Here is a 17,190-nt window from a genome sequence, read left to right on the forward strand (position 1 = left end):
ATGAAGGCAGCAGTATCTTTTCATTTACAATATTAGTATCACTGGTTTACATATGCCTAATTTTAAAAGGAATAATACTTTGGATCTTAGATTGACAAAAATATCCATTTTATATTTGAAGAAACTTATGTAAACTTTGTATGACATACATATTTGTATATATATGCACACGTATTATAATTTAGTTTTTGTTAAAGCTGCAAGCTTTAAAATATCAAATAGACTTCTATGACGGCACATCAGTGTAGGTAGAAAGAGCGTAGATTTCTCTAGAGCTTATCAATCAAAAATATAAAACCTAAAAAATAATATTGAGTGCAGAGTTATATATAAATATCATATGAGGATCAGTTCATGAAATCAGGTCCTTTGCTAATAATGATCTCCTACCAGATTCATAATATTTGGTAAGGTAAGACCTAAGTTTGTAACAAATACACTCTCATAATATATATTTTGTGGAATAAATATACATTATATTCTGTTAGAATTAATAATAGATACAAGCAATGCTTAAATTAAAAAAAAATACAGTACTAGATTTCTCTATCCTTGCTTCTAGCAAACTAAAAGTTGAGCTATATCGGCCTACTCTATTAATGCATAATAAAATTCAAGGAAACAAAACAAAAAGCCAATTGCTTCAAGAACTTGAAGAGAGTATAAATATAGTATAATTACTTGTTTTCAAGAGGGGGAAAGATGTTGACTTTGCAATTAACTGAATTTCTAATTCTGACAGCTCAGCAGTATGGACGTGAAACAGGTCAGGGTGAGGGGCAATGTGTAGGTTTTAAGTGGCGACAATATTGAACTGATGCAGTTTGAACTATAGCCTAATGAGGGTTTTGTTCATCTCTGGAAAAGCTATAGACCCAAGGTTTACTTAATCCTGGCCCTGGTGATTAATCTGAAAGTCATGGACTTTATTCTTACACTGTTTCAGTCTGCAGACTGGAAAACCTCTCCACTGGCACACAGAATTCCCACTGCAGTAGCAATGCTTAAATTAAAAAAAAAATACAGTACTAGATTTCTCTATCCTTGCTTCTAGCAAACTAAAAGTTGAGCTATATCGGCCTACTCTATTAATGCATAATAAAATTCAAGGAAACAAAACAAAAAGCCAATTGCTTCAAGAACTTGAAGAGAGTATAAATATAGTATAATTACTTGTTTTCAAGAGGGGGAAAGATGTTGACTTTGCAATTAACTGAATTTCTAATTCTGACAGCTCAGCAGTATGGACGTGAAACAGGTCAGGGTGAGGGGCAATGTGTAGGTTTTAAGTGGCGACAATATTGAACTGATGCAGTTTGAACTATAGCCTAATGAGGGTTTTGTTCATCTCTGGAAAAGCTATAGACCCAAGGTTTACTTAATCCTGGCCCTGGTGATTAATCTGAAAGTCATGGACTTTATTCTTACACTGTTTCAGTCTGCAGACTGGAAAACCTCTCCACTGGCACACAGAATTCCCACTGCAGTGAATGGAAGGTCTGTGTGTGTGAAGAGCAGCGAGCAGCCCGGGTTCAGCCCAGATAAAGAAGGTGTCGAGTTGCCTTGGTAAAGAATTTATACACCACGCGTTCACAGCTTCTTGACAGGTATAATTATCAGTGTTGTCTTTTCTTTTTACTATGTGCTGGGATTCAGAAGCACGGTTTCAAATTTGTGACTATCGGATGTTTGATCAAGTAGCTTTACTTCAAGGACCTGAAAGAGGAAAAAGAGTGAAGAGAAATCGGTGATTAACATTCATTTGTCAACTACAATTTGCTAAAAATATCAAAAGAGCATGTGCTCTGTGAGAACAGCAAGGATTATTTTGGGCGCTACCATTCATACACAATCTTCCATATATGAAAAAAAAAAACCAAACCAAACACTGATGTTTGCAAAGGAAGTAATTGCTGAATGAGGATGGAAAAGACACCAGTTGTTCCCTAAAATGAAATAAAGAACACCAGTTTGGAAACATCTTAAATGTAAAACATTTCTTCCTCCCAATTCCAGGTAACTTTTTTATTTTTTTTTCATGAAGGCAAAGAATAGCTAAGCTTTATAGGACTCTGAGGGGCAGTTAGTGGTGTTCTTGCAGGAAGCACCAATATTCCTCCTCCGAAGCAGATATTAGGTCTGTTTCTTCTCCCACAAGGCCAGCCTGACATCAGCTACAACCGAGCGGGCAGCTGCCCATATGGTCAGGTTTGGGGGAGCAGCCTTCCCCAAACTCTCCTCTGAGACCTGTCACTCTTCCACCGTGACGAGTCATTTCTTTCAGAGAGAACACTGGTTTTCAACCTTTGATTTTAAAGCTGCAAATATTTTTATTTCTATGAATGCAGAGCACAATATACAAAACAGATGTTAACAAATTGTTCTGGTTGATGTGTGTGTGCGTATGTATGCATGTGTGTGTGTGCATGTGTGTGTGTGCGTATGTATGCATGTGTATGCGTGTGTGCGTGTGTGTGTGTGTGGGGGTACTTGCACCCTCCAGCTGCCATGCCTTCCAGAGATGTGCCTCAAAGCCCGTGGGCTCACACAGTGGAAGTGAAACCAGGCACGAGGCCACTGCGCTTCTTCAGAAGACACCTAACAAGACATGACTAGTACACATGACATCCGTCAAGAACATGTTAACAACTACAACACGGGCGACCGTGACGACGACGACTACTACTACTGGGTGCTCATTTACTTGCCACATGTTTTGGTCAGAGTTTTACATGCTTTTGTTTATTTAATCTCCACAACAGACTGTTTCATTGAACCTTAGATTAAATAACTTCCTGTTAGTCCCAAATGGCAGAGATCTAGAGATTCTGTTTTTAATACATTTATTTATCATATATGTATTTACATCTCCCAAGGAAGTGGGTCTCAGAACAACTACATTTTAGTAAGAGTCTTGGGTCTCCTCATCCATCAAGAGGGGGAGTGGGCCTGTGGGACACTGGGCACCCACAGTGTGGGTCACTATAGTGCCCAAGGAGAAGAACCATCTGCTCCAAGTGTCTCATATTTTCCTCTTTCCCAAGATTTATAGTTCAATAGGTTAGTGTTTTTTTCCCCACATTAGTTTAAATTCTATTGATTAATTTGCCTTGCTAACTTTTTTTATTTTTTAAATATAATTTTATTGATTTCAGAGAAGAAGGGAGAGGGAGGGAGAGATAGAAACATCAATGATGAGAGAGAACCATTGATTGGCTGCCTCCTGCATGTCCCATGCTGGGGATCGAGCCCACAACCTGGGCATGTGCTCTGACCAGGAATTGAACTGTGACTTCCTGGCTCATAGGTTGATGCTCAACCACTGAGGCATGCCAGCCGGGCACTTTGCTAACTTTTAAATGGGCCATTCTGGTAAGCAGAATAATGGACCCCAGAACCAGTGAATATGTTAGATTCCATGGTAAAGGGAAATTGAGATTGTAGATGGAATGAAGGCTACTAAGCAGCTGATGTTAAAGTAGGCAGGTTACCCTGGATTGTCCAGGTGGGCCCACTATAATGAAAAGTGGAAGAGGGAGTGAGAAGAGAGTGAGGGAAGGGGATGTGATGATGGACACAGAGTTCAGAGTGATGCAGTGCACGATGCAGTGCAGGTCTCTGCCACCATTGCTGGTTTGAAAGATGGACGATGGGACCACAAGGCAAGGAATGCAAGAAGCCTCTGGGAACTGGACAAGGCAAGGAAATGATGTCTACCCAGAGCCTCCTAGAGTCCAGTGAGACTATGTTGGACTTCTGTCCTACAGAATTACAAGATAATTAATTTGTGTTCTCTTAAGTAACAAAATCTGTGGTAATTTTTTAGGGCAGCTATGGGAAACTAATAGGCTGTGATAATGAAGTACTTTGAAGTATGGGGCACTGCTTTGAAAGTAAGTGGTGAGGGTGAGTTGGATAGCTCCAACTCTAAGCGGCCTGAGAACTAATTTCTGGAAAGCTCATGGGAATGTGTCTGTGAGGAGAGACAGAGGAATTTGAAGGCAGGTGCCACTGAAGAAAGAGGACAAGTGGTTAAGAAACAGAGGCTCTGAAGCCCATGTTTATGAATCACTACCCTATTGCTTACAAGCTTTGAAAAACATTCTGTCAACTTTTAAAAATCCAACATGACTAGTTTCCTTCTTTAAAATGAGTTTAAAAACAGTACCTAATATCCATAGGATTATTGTGATGATTAAACAATTTAATATATATGAAGTTCTTTCTTTCTTTTTTCTTTTTCTTTTTTTGGTTAATTCTCACCCAAAGATATATTTCCCATTGATTTTAAGAAAGAATGGAAGGGAGGAGGAGAGATGGAAGCACCGATATGAGAGAGGCACATGGATTAGTTGCTTCCCGCACAGGCCCTGATTAAGCCTGCAACCGAGGTAGGTGCCCTTGACTGGAATCCAACCCAAGACCCTTCAGTTCCCAGGCCAACACTCTGACCACTGAGTAAAACCAGCCAGGACATATATGAAGTTCTTAAAAGAGTTCTTGGCACAGCCTAACAGTTTAATGCATTGCATCCAGCATTATGATGGTTATTTCTGATCCAGTTTTTATCTTGGTTACTCTGGGTTCCTTGGATTTAGTTTTATCGATCACCCTCTGGGACCTGGTCCTCCCAATGCCTGGCTGGCAGCTCTGGAAGTGTTCCCAGGATCAGGCCATCCGGCCATGGCTGAGGCCGTGGTGCTGGAAGGTATAGAACACTCAGTGGTAGACAAAATAAGGAAATGAGGGCTTGAAGAGCAGGAGGACAAAAAAGAGTTGGTGAGGCCTCTGGCAAACGCCAGCTGCTTTGTACATCTGTTAAGATCCTGCCTGGTTTTGAATGTAAATGAATTCTCCATCCTTGTTCCAGCAATAGGAGGTCAGAGAAATAAAAAAGGCTTGTGGTCTAGACTTCCTCATAATGCTGACATTTCTAGAAGTACTCCTCTTTTTTTCTATTTTTATTATTTGGAATCTAGGTAAAATATAAAGTATATATTTCCATATTTTATGGATGTATATAAAGTCAGTCTTTAAAAAAATAAGATGCTTAAAGCTGAATTAATGTAATACTTCAAAAACACTAATTCAAAAAAATATATGCACCTCTATGTTTATTACAGTGATATTTACAAAAGCCATGAATGGAAGCAACCCAAGTGCCCATCAATAGACTATTGGATACAATAGAATATTATCCTATATAATAAAGAGGTAATATGCAAATTGATCATCACTCCAACACACAATATGGCCGCCCTCATGTGGTCAAAGATGGCCGCCCCTATGTGGAAATTAGATGGCCAGTAGGGGAGGGCAGTTGGGGGGGGACCAGCCCTGCAGGGGAGGGCCCCCTTGTGTAATTACTGCCCTAGTCTGAATCCGGGGTGACCAGGCCGGCAGGGGAGGACAGTTAGGGGCAATCGGGCCAGTAGGGGAGGGCAGTTAGGGGCAATCAGGCCAGCAGGGGAGCAGTTAGGCATCGATCAGGCTGGCAGGGGAGTGGTTAGGGGGTGATCAGGCAGGCAGGCAGGTGAGCGGTTAGGAGCCAGCAGTCCTGGATTGTGAGAGGGATCCCAGATTGGAGAGGGTGCAGGCTGGGCTGAGAGTAACACCACCACCACCCACCCCCATGCACAAATTCAAATTTCGTGCACCAGGCCTCTAGTTTGACCATAAAAGAGAATGAAATCTTACTATTTGTGACAGCTTGGATGGACCTAAAGGGTATTCTACTAAGTGAAATAAGTCAGACAAAGAAAAACAAATACCATATGATTTCACTTATATATGAAATCTAAAGAGCAAAGTGAATAAACAAACAAAATAGAAACAGACTCACAGATACACAGAACAGACTGATGGTTACCAGAGGGGAAGAGGGTTGGGGGAGTGAGGGGGAAAAGTGAAGGGACTAAGAACTACAAATTGGTAGTTACAGAACAATCATGGGGATGTAAAGTACAGCATAAGGAATATAGTCAATAATCCTATATAATAAAAAGCTAATATGCAAATTGACCAAATGGCAGAATGACCAGTTGCTTTGACGTGCACTGACCACCAGGGGGCAGATGCTCAATGCAGGAGCTGCCCCCTGGTGGTCAGTGCACTCCCACAGGGGGAGTGCCTCTCAGCCAGAAGACGGGCTCATGGCTGGCGAGCACAGCGGTGGCAGGAGCCTCTCCTGCCTCCATGGCAGTTGGACATCCCATGAGGGCCGGACATCCCTTGAGGTCCCCCATCTGTGAGAGGGCAGAGGCCAGGCTGAGGGACCCCTCCCCCAAGTGCACAAATTTCATGCACCAGGCCTCTTCTAGTATTATAATTACCTATGGTGCCAGGTGGGTACTTGCAATATTGGGGGAACCACTTTGTAAAGGACATGATTGTCTAACCACTATGCTGTATACCTGAAACTAATACAAAATAACATTTAATTTAAACTGTAATTGAAAAATAAAATTTTGAAAAGTGAGTATAGATAAAAAACCCTATATTCATACTCTCTGTTTAAGATTCCATAATATAATTGTATAGTGATCATATCTACTACATTTTAGAAAATGTAATCTATTCTTTCTTATTACCAAACATGGAAGCTGGAGAAAAAACAACTGCATTTTACTTCAATAAAGTTTAATATTAGAAGTAGGTATAAGGGACATTCTCTACATACTATCCACATGCAACATATTTTTCCATTTGTATCCAGCAGTTACCATGCTAATTACTCCATAATTTATACCATCTCAGATTTTTTAAAAAGTTATTTCTAATTTAGAGAATAGAAATTATATTTTGTGTGATAAGCAATAAGGTAATATCTGACAAGTCTTTTGCTTTACCTAATCTTTTCTTGATTTGTCATACTTAAAAAATATCAGAGATCTGTTCAAAGTAAATATGTCAAATTAGCTTCAAATGTCTTTGCAAAAGCCACCATAGCATGAGTTAGCAAGTGTAGCAAATCTCATTTAATCCTTAAAAAGCTTAATTAATTAAAAGTTGAACAAGAGCTAATGTAGGTCTCTGACTATAAATTCACCATAAAATCCCTGGGTGACATAACTTGGTTTTATTTTGCTTGTACTTGAAATGGTCACCACAGTTTTATCTCAAGGGTCCATGCCTGTGTAAGATTGAAATTGTTGTCTTGGCGAGTATAAATATAAAGTTAATGTTCACTTAAATAGAGCTTTACCACATCATGTGCAAGAAAAAAAACACCATTTGTAATTGCCTTTTATTAAAAATGTTAGTCTTTGGTGGTGAGACATTAGGAAATTCTGAAGTGACTTAATGAAGGCTGATGGAACAGAGAAATGAAGTTGAGTTTATGGCCCAGCAAATACCTATTTATGGCCAACCCGTATACTTCCAAAGATGATTGAGTGAGCATAATGCTGTAAGTTTTTAGTAAGACCTCAGAAGTCAGAATGGCAACATATTTCTTTCAAAATACTTCAGAAAAAATTTACTGTGGGCCAGTGGCATGTCAATGAGCAGAATTGGTACAAGTCTATAATATTGAGGATGGAAGAAAATGAGTTAGTGAAATGAGTGTCAATGCTTGACTAAAAAATAGTGAATTGTTATTAGCAAAGAGATGTTTGAAAGGATTTGAAAGTGTAAATGTAAAGTACCTTTACATTTGGAATGGATGAGAGAGAAGGATATGGACAACATTACTTGTCCATGAGCATCCATAGCATTCTCTCTTGATGGTATCATCCTATTCCAAACCACTACATCACTTGTCTAGACTCCTAATAGCCTCCTAATTGGTCTCTGTTTTCACTCTTGCCTGCAATAATCTATTCTCTTGATAGCAGCTAGAGTTATCATTTTTAATACCTAAGTCAGATCATGTCACTCCCCTCCTTAAGTACCTTGAGTGGCTTCAATTGCAGTAAAATCTAACTTCCCTCAGTGGTTTAAAAAGCTTTCTGTGACCTGGCCCCCATCTATCTCACTGTCCTTCTCATTATTCCCTCACCACTCTGGCTTTCTTTCTGCTTCTCAAACATCAAGTAGCTCATGTCAGCCTTAGAGCTACTACACTGGTTTTCTCCTCCTCTTCTGCTCATTTCTGTCTTCTCCTAATCATTCAATTTCAAGTTTAATTGTCACCTCCTTTGAGGAGTTTTCCCTGGTCACCTAGTTGAAAGTCATGATCTAACCAGTCTCTATCAAAGCACCCAATTTTAACTCTGCAAAATACTGGTCCCTCTAGGATAATTTAATTTACTTGTTTATTAACTATGTCCTCTAACCAGGATGTAAGCACCATGAGAGCAAGGATTTTTCTTAGCTTGTGCTGGTTCTTCAGCCTATTGAACAGTACTTTGCCCATCATAGTGCTAAATAAATATTTATTGTTGAATAAATGTAGCTTTTAGAATGGAATGGAGTTTTAGATAAAGACATCAAAGTAAGATGTATATATAAGATTAGGAGGCTATAAAAGCAAGATAGATTGTTGAATTCCCAACTCTCTGAGGACAAATCCCATACTCTTGACTTCTCCATGTAGCTTCTACTTTTCATAAGTGCCACAAAAAAATTGAAAGTCTCATGTCATATCCAATGTTTCTGGTTGTGCAAATAATAATCTGACATTGAAGGAGTTAAAATCACCACTACCCCTTGTCATTTTCCTAAGAGCATTTGAACCTCACTTCAAACACACATTTGCAGATGTCATCGTGTAGGGATATCTAATGATATAAGCTGTGGCCTCCAAAAGATAGCAAGATAAATTTAGATGACTCCAGAATACCTGATGACAGCATATGAAATACCTGGTAGAGCGAAAAGTAAAATAATTCTGTGCTACTTGTAACTATGGTTGTGAGGACTCCACTGAAATTACTGAAGCTTCATCTAAAAAAGTGGGTTTTCATGATACTTACATTAAAGAGTTCTTCTGAGGGTGAGGGATAAACATGTGAGAAGGGCCTAGCACATAGCAGATACGTCAAAGACTCTTAAGATTTTTTTATTGAATTTTCTTAAGATATATAGAAAAATATGAGTATTCTTTGCCACAAAGTGAAATATAGGAAAAGGCAGGTGCATCTCGGGCACATTCTAAATGAACATCTAAAGAGAATTTCAAAACCTTTCCTAGCATGGACACCGACAAGCCTCTACTTCATTCTTTTCAGTGAAGCAGTTTTCTAACCAAAGGGGGTCTTCCCAGCCTCAGCACTAGAGGTTGTTGAGTCTATGCACTTTGCCAAGGCCACTGGCCGCGGGAGTGAGCGGGGAGCTGGATTTCAGCCTCCACCCTGGTCATCTGGCTTTGTGCCTGAGGATCTGGGTTTGCACAGAGGCTGCATTTCCCTAATTTGTAAAAGGTTATCAAGCGTCTGTACCTGGTCCTTGCAAAGTATATTATTTTCCAAAATATCTTGCATTTGCAAAGAATGTGGCTGAATGACACATAAAGCAAGCGTCTATTGTGTTTACATTTTCTGAGATTATTATTTGTTTGACTGTATTTTTAATTATCAAATCTAATAATTTTATCCCAGCTAAGAAACCATATTAAAACACACACACACACACACACACACACACACACACACACACACACACACACACTAGCCCAGCCGGTATGTATCAGTGGTTGAGCATTGACTATAAATCAGGAGATCTCTCTTCGATTCCCAGTCAAGGCAAATGCCCAGGTTGTAGGCTGGATCCCCAGTAGCGGGGCGTGCAGGAGGCAGCTGATCATTGATTCTCTCTCATCATTGATGTTTATATCTCTCTCTCCCTCTCCCTTTCTCTCTGAAATCAATAAAAATATATTTAAAAAACAAACAAACACTGCAATATGCAATGGACTTGCCCTGTACAGAGGAAGGCACGTCTCACCTATGACATGTGGTTTTGCTGCGCTTGTTGCTGCTGCTGCTGTTGCTGCTGCTGAATTAGCAGTTGCTGCTGCTGTCGACGCCGGGCTGTCCGTAGCTTCTCAAAGCGAGCTTCCATTTCTTCCAGGACTTTCGGGGTGTATCTCACCACCAGCTTGACGCTGTCCTTAGCAGCCTTGAGGAGTTCCACAGCTTTCTCATGGTGTTCGCCTTCTACACTCTGAAAAGACAGTGACACTTCTTAAAGTGGAGAGTTTCCATGTTCATTTTCTTGAGAGACAAATCTGAAATTAGTATTGTATTAAAATATCGACATTTGAAATTTCGAGAAGCTGTGGCAAATAGGATTTATTGCCATCATCTTTATTGTTTAGTACTTTGCAGTTGAACTATAATCAGGCTAGGATTCACTAGGGTACAGAATAGATTGGCTGGGGCTTCAAGTTAAGAGGGTGAGAAATAATAACCAAAAATATAATACTAACATTTTAGAATGGCATTTCTAAATTTTATTTGGAAGAGTAAATGTACTAGTCAGAAAAATTTTGAAAAAAATTAAGAAATAGTAATAAAGGATGGCTTTCCTATCAGATATCAGTATTTATTAAGTATTTATTCCCATGAGTGAAGTTCAGTCTTATTGGTGTAGTGAGAGGCAGAACAGAACAGAGTCCAGAAGCAGATCCATTGTATGTCAATTTTATTATATGAAAAAAGTGGAATTTAGATCAAAGGGGAAAAGGATTATTAAATAATGATCCTGGAACAAATAATAATTAAATGACCCCAATCTCCCAGTCAATGCTAAATATAACAAATTGATTAAATTTTAAATGTAAAAATAAAACCATAAAACAACTAAAATATAATGTAGTCATTATCTTGCAATGAAAAATTAATTCTTAAGTAAAAATACCAAAGATAAAAAAATCACAAAATCAGATTTAAAAATTGTAAGTTTCAATTTCTCACACACCATAAAAAGGTAAAAAACAAAAAAATATTTTTCATATACAACAGTCAATTTGTTAATATTCAAATGAAAAACTCTTATAAGTCAATAAAGATCTAGCAAAATGGGCAAATGAACTCCTGACAAGTAAGAATTTTAAAATCCCATATGTACAATAAATCTACGGAACAATGTTCAAATTCCCTAGTAATCAAACAAATGTAGATTAAACACAAAATATTTCATTTTTAATTTAAAAATCATAAATATATATTTTCAAATATAGTGTATTGGCAAGAATGTAGGGAAATGGGATTCTCATACACTAATAATAATTTAACAAAAACTGGTATTTTTTTTGGAGGGCACTCTTGTTATATATCAAACCTTTTATAATAAATAGTTTTATTTTCAGCGGAATTTATGAAGAATATGATCAAAGAGGCACACATACCTATTAAGTAGTTATAACAAAATGCAAAAAAATGAAATAAATTCTTGGCTTTTGAGTTTCAAAATAATCACTTGAACACAATGGCATAGATAATAGTTGGAGAAACTATCTTTACTCTAAGTAAACACAGAGAGACTCCTCCCAAACTTTCTAAAGCGTCTCTGTGTTGGAATTAGGCAGAAGCAAGGCCAAGGAAAGTTGTAAGCAGACATTCTAGGACCCGAAGGAAAGGAGACAATGCCCTTCCCTCTCCGCTATTCCCCAGGACAGATGACATAACCCCCACTTTACAGGATAGAAGTACAAAGGCCTTTCTGACTTGCTTGCTGGATGGAGCTCAGAGAAGAAACCTGTGTGATGAGACACAGAGGGACTGAGACGGGCTGAAAGACTGCCAGCACACCGAAGAGTGGCACTGAGGTGGCAGAGAAGGCCGCTCCAAACAGGTTGAGATTACATTTTAATCCACATAAAAGGCAAACTAAATATGGATGTCATACTGAGTGCATCTCAAACCCACTTCAATTGTATCTTGTGATTCATATTCCTACTACTGTACAGATTAGATCAGAAGAGTTAAGGGGTTGTGTTCCATTCTGCGGTCTGCTTCAGCAAGGTGGATGTGGACTGAGATAAAAAAGGTTTGAATTTAGCAATGAGGCATTCGGTGACCCTTAAGAGCACTGCTTCAGTCATTTGTCAGGAAAAAGGCAGATATTAAGAGTTTAAGAAATGACCATTGTGAGCCCTGGAGGCCACTTATATAACCACTCCTTCTCCAAATCTGGGTTACATAGAGAGCAGGGGTTATAAAAAACTGATGGGCAGAATGAATTTTTATCTGTGGCTGAAGCTTAGGAAAATAGGCTTGTTCATTGACTAATTCATTCTTTTCATTATTTACTCAATCATTGACCTGGTCACTCAGCAGGTGTTTATTAAGCATTTATTTTACTAGTTATAGTTCTTTGGAAGAACATGAAGGACAAAAGAAACTTTGCACAATAAAAACTCTATTTTCAGCGTGCATGCAATTTCTTTGTAATTTGCCTCAACATGACTTGTTCATGTATGGAATTCTCCTTTAAAAGGAAAACTGGGTGATTTGGTTGTCCATAACCTTCTCTCGTTTATTTTTTAATATTAGGACTTAGGTGTTTATATGTTTCAGTAACAATGGCTCATCATTCTCTAGGCCTGATGATGAGTCCCCAGAATACTTTTTGGCTTTGGTTCTATTAGCTTTCATTTGAGAGGGTTGGAAATTCTAGGCCAGACCTGTAGAGGCCCATTATCCCAGTCTAGGCCCTCTGCCGGCAATTTAGAGTTGCCACAAGAGGTGCTGTGGGACCATTAGGCTCTCACCACAGTGAATAGCTGAGACACACAGGGCTGGTGTGCAATCGCGTCCCTGCAGCACCGTCAGGCTTACCCTCTCCCACCCCTGCTCTGCTGTCCCCAAACACAGTTAGCAGTTTATGAACAGCAGAATCCATGGTCTTTGAATCCAACATTTTTGCCTTGACGCTCTATCTCTGGTTTCGACAATGACTCGGATTCTTCCCGGCTCCGCAGAGTTAACAGGTCTCCTGGTTTAATCTACCTTTTACTTTGTCCTCTTCACCAGTGCACAGAGCCATTGCCTAAGATCCAGGCAGAGTGCCATGCTTCTTCATTTCTACCACTAACAGTGCTTAGTTAAAATAATATAAGTTACACAACTGAACAGTATAATGGAAAATAAGAGGCATCTCTTACAGAGAGATTTGAAGAAATATAAGCATGTTCGTAGAATGTATTATTTCAAACATTCCTTAAATTTGTTTTTTAATTTTTTTCCAAAACATTTCTTAACTCTTATCTCAAAAATTGTTCTGGGTCTCTCCTTTGCCTCTCTTAGGGATATTGTGAGTGCTTATGCTTGTCTCCTGAACCTATTATTGATCTCTGGAGTGCTTTTAGTCGCTTGGGATAACTTCTTAATAAGAATAAGGCAGTTATTCTCTCTCCTTACTTTCTCTTTTAAGATAAGAACAAAAAAGCAGACTACTTTCCCATGGAGTTCTTGTTCCGTGCATCAAAAGAGGCCAAACTATGGGTATCCACATTGACATACAAACACTTGTTAACAAGAATTCCTTGAGCCCTGAAAGTTTATAATTGATTCCTACTTTTGACTTAGTCTATGTTTCACTCTTAATAAAAGTATGTCTTATTTCAAGATAAGTATTTTTGAATGTTTTAAAATATAATAGTGTATTTGTGAACAGTTAAGCTGTTTCTATCGCAGCCATATATATAAGCCCTCCTTATTCAGGAACTGTCCCTTGTATCAATTAGCTCTGTTTGAACAGTCCCTGAAACTTACAGCACCAGCCTTTCACGGAGGATGAAAATGTGGCCCTGAAGTGACTTGAGGAGACCTAGGAAGACTTCTAATTTTCAAGTGAAAATCCTTCCTCTATTTAAAACCTGAAAGTCTATACTTTCCTTAAGAAATTTTGATACGTTCTAAAGGAAATTCTATACTTTTAGATCTATTCCCTTGCTTTTATTTATTTATTATTTAATCTGTATTGTTGAAAGTAATACAAATGTCCCCCCTCTGCCTCCCTTTAACTGGTTCCTGACCTATCCCAGACCTTCACCTCACTATTGCCTGTGTCCATAGATTATGCATATATGCAAATAAGTTCTTGGTTAATTTCTGACAGCCTCCCCTCCCCCTTCCCTCTGAGCTCCATCCGTGCCCTGTTTCCATGCCTCTGGCTTTTAGAGTTTTGTTGTGTACATTGAAACCTGAGGAAGTCATTGACATGGATTAATTTAATAAGACTTTTCAACAAGCATCTATCTGGTTAAAGCTGGATGTAATTAAGGAGGTAAGGGCTGGCAAAGAAGGCAGAGGGATATGAGCATTCTCTAAAATACATTAAAATATACTAAGAATAGACATCCCTATCCTGAAAATATTTCTATCTTTTTCTGCTGTTTTTTTTTTTAAGATACTCATAGAAATCAATATGGGAAGGAGGATTCAAATAATTTTATTACCACTTCTAAATGCATAAATAAAATATTAAGCTGGCATTAAACCATAAAAACTGAATCTTCTGTATTTATGCCATATATAGTAAAAAAATATGTTTTTATTCAGAAAGCTGGGAAGAAAATAGTTCAGTAAATAACTAGATGCATACTTGTTTTGTTAGCAATCCCATGCAGTAGTAAGCCTAGGGAGCTTTAAAGTTAGTTAACTTGATGGAAGTTTAGCAACTCAGTGGCTGGTGAGTTAAACATGGCTGCATTCTGATCATTCAATCGTTTTTCTATCCCCACTCATTGGGAGATATCAAAATGGATAGCATTTCTTGGTATGCCCAATTTTCTGGTTGATTACAAATCCTCTTTAAGAGAGAATTTTAGATTGCACTGCATACATGAATTTGCTCATGATATGTGCTCTATCCCCTGTGATAGTAGTTAAATTTTGACCCTTGCAAGGCTGCAAATGGAAGAAATGCCTACCCTGGGGAGGAATAGAGTTATCTGTGCACAATCACTGCACAATGGCCTATGCCCAGGTCTATATGAAAGTCTTTCTCTGTGAGGTTTACATGAACATATCCTGACCCAGCTTGCTGATAAACTGTTTAAACACTTCGTTGGATAAATAACCTAGAGTTGGCTATACCTATCAGTTATTCTAGGTTAGCCAATGGGAAGGGTAGCGGTCGTACGCCAATTACCATGTTTCTCTTTTATTAGTGTAGATAATAAAAGAATATGTTTTTATTCAGAAAGCTGGGAAGAAAATAGTTCAGTAAATAACTAGATGCATACTTGTTTTGTTAGCAATCCCATGCAGTAGTAAGCCTAGGGAGCTTTAAAGTTAGTTAACTTGATGGAAGTTTAGCAACTCAGTGGCTGGTGAGTTAAACATGGCTGCATTCTGATCATTCAATCGTTTTTCTATCCCCACTCATTGTGAGATATCAAAATGGATAGCATTTCTTGGTATGCCCAATTTTCTGGTTGATTACAAATCCTCTTTAAGAGAGAATTTTAGATTGCACTGCATACATGAATTTGCTCATGATATGTGCTCTATCCCCTGTGATAGTAGTTAAATTTTGACCCTTGCAAGGCTGCAAATGGAAGAAATGCCTACCCTGGGGAGGAATAGAGTTATCTGTGCACAATCACTGCACAATGGCCTATGCCCAGGTCTATATGAAAGTCTTTCTCTGTGAGGTTTACATGAACATATCCTGACCCAGCTTGCTGATAAACTGTTTAAACACTTCGTTGGATAAATAACCTAGAGTTGGCTATACCTATCAGTTATTCTAGGTTTATCTAGTCTAGGTTTCCGAATAGACTCCTAAATGACACATAATTCCTTTAGGGCCAAATGGTATTATCAGGGAATAAAAGTATTCAAGGGTATTGGATTATAATATATTTTAGTGCAAATAAGTAGTTCAGAAACTCAGATTATTATACTTATAAAGGCCCTTAGAAATAATCTTGTTATCTCCTTGCAACTTAATGTATAAGGAAACAAACACCAAGAATGGCTGTGACCTAGTCCATATTATAAATTTGTTAGTTGCATGGCTGGATTAGAACTCATGATTCTTGATGATTGCTCTTTCAACAACCTCATTCTGCTTTTCTAGATTAACTAACATAGACCATGGTAGACTAGTTTTTGTGTGATGTAGAAGGATAAGAACGAGTGACCAAGACAAGATCTGTCAACTCCTAGCTCTAAAATGAGTTGAGCCAGTGAAAGAGCAGCGTGAGGCTACACGAAGGGCTCACTGTTAGTGGTTATGATCCTCAGCTTGGAAAGGTCCAAAAGAGTCAAAGACTGACGTACTTCTTTCCCACAAAGGTTATGGTGATTGACCATTATGATAGCGTTGCTTTTAGTCTACTAAGGTGTTCTGATATTATTTTAAGTGTGTGTGTCTAAACTTATAAATGTGTGTTTACTCTAATGTTATTGAGCGCTTATGCTTATTAAGTGCTAGGCACTGCTAACAGCCATGTGTGCAGTATATCTAATCCTCACAACAACTCTATAGGAAATTTATCCTAGGTCCTCAGGTAGTAAGTAGAACAGATGGACATGAACTGGATACTAGGCTCTTACCTACCAATCCACAGCCTTAAAAAAGATAAGAAAGAGAAAGTAAATATCACTTGGTGGCTTTCCCTTTTCACGTCTTTTTGAGAGCAGAAAGAGGGCTGGCTTAGGTAAGAAAATCTTATAATTGTGGCTTAGTATAGCTCCATAGTCAGCATTTTAGGTCATTTAAAAAATTTATATTAATTGGGTTAATTAAGAATGAACTATCTCTGCACAAGGTACAGGATACATTCAGACAAAAAAAACCTTTATGACTTTAATACTTTCCTTTCTCAAATATGTTAATTTCCTGTTCTAAATGTACTGTATTATCTTCTGCTGAAGAAAAGTGGCAAGTGTATAAAAAGTACCACATATATCCCTTGGGAAAAAATATGCTAATGTTCTCTCGTAGTACTTTCTTCCGGCCTAAATATTAATATCTGTTTCAGTGTATAGTAATTTATCAGTTTATCATCATTCTGCTGTCACTAGACTGTCCAAGGGCAGGGTGACCCTTATTACTGTATGCTCAGTAAATAGTCAATGAATAAACCCTATCTATCTATCTATCTATCTATCTATCTATCTATCTATCTATCATCTATCATCTAGCTAAGTAGCCAGTACTGGGTTTGAATTTGAGCTTCTGCACTTATCAGCTTTGTGAGTCAAACAAGGAACTTAGTATCTCCAAGCCTAAATTTGCTCTTTTGTAAAATGAGTATCACAGAGTATCTACTTAATAAGAACATTATGAGCA

General features: G+C 38.2%; 1 protein-coding gene across 2 annotated transcripts in view; it reads right to left on the reverse strand.

Annotated features, from left to right (window-relative positions):
- Positions 1 to 1,400: 1,400 nt before the first annotated feature.
- Positions 1,401 to 17,190, reverse strand: part of LIN7A (lin-7 homolog A (C. elegans)) — a 139,465-nt gene continuing 123,675 nt past the window's right edge. The window contains exons 5-6 of one of the 2 annotated variants that reach the window (XM_005884157.2): positions 9,886 to 10,104; positions 1,401 to 1,716 (exon numbers count right to left, since the gene is read on the reverse strand). In XM_005884157.2, coding sequence (XP_005884219.1) covers positions 9,886 to 10,104 — 219 coding nt within the window. In that variant the 3' untranslated portion in view covers positions 1,401 to 1,716. The remainder of the gene's footprint in view (positions 1,717 to 9,885; positions 10,105 to 17,190) is intronic. The other variant, XR_001360196.1, reaches the window with a different exon arrangement.

This window comes from Myotis brandtii, unplaced genomic scaffold (genome assembly GCF_000412655.1).
Source record: "Myotis brandtii unplaced genomic scaffold, ASM41265v1 scaffold82, whole genome shotgun sequence".
Classification (NCBI taxonomy): domain Eukaryota; kingdom Metazoa; phylum Chordata; class Mammalia; order Chiroptera; family Vespertilionidae; genus Myotis; species Myotis brandtii.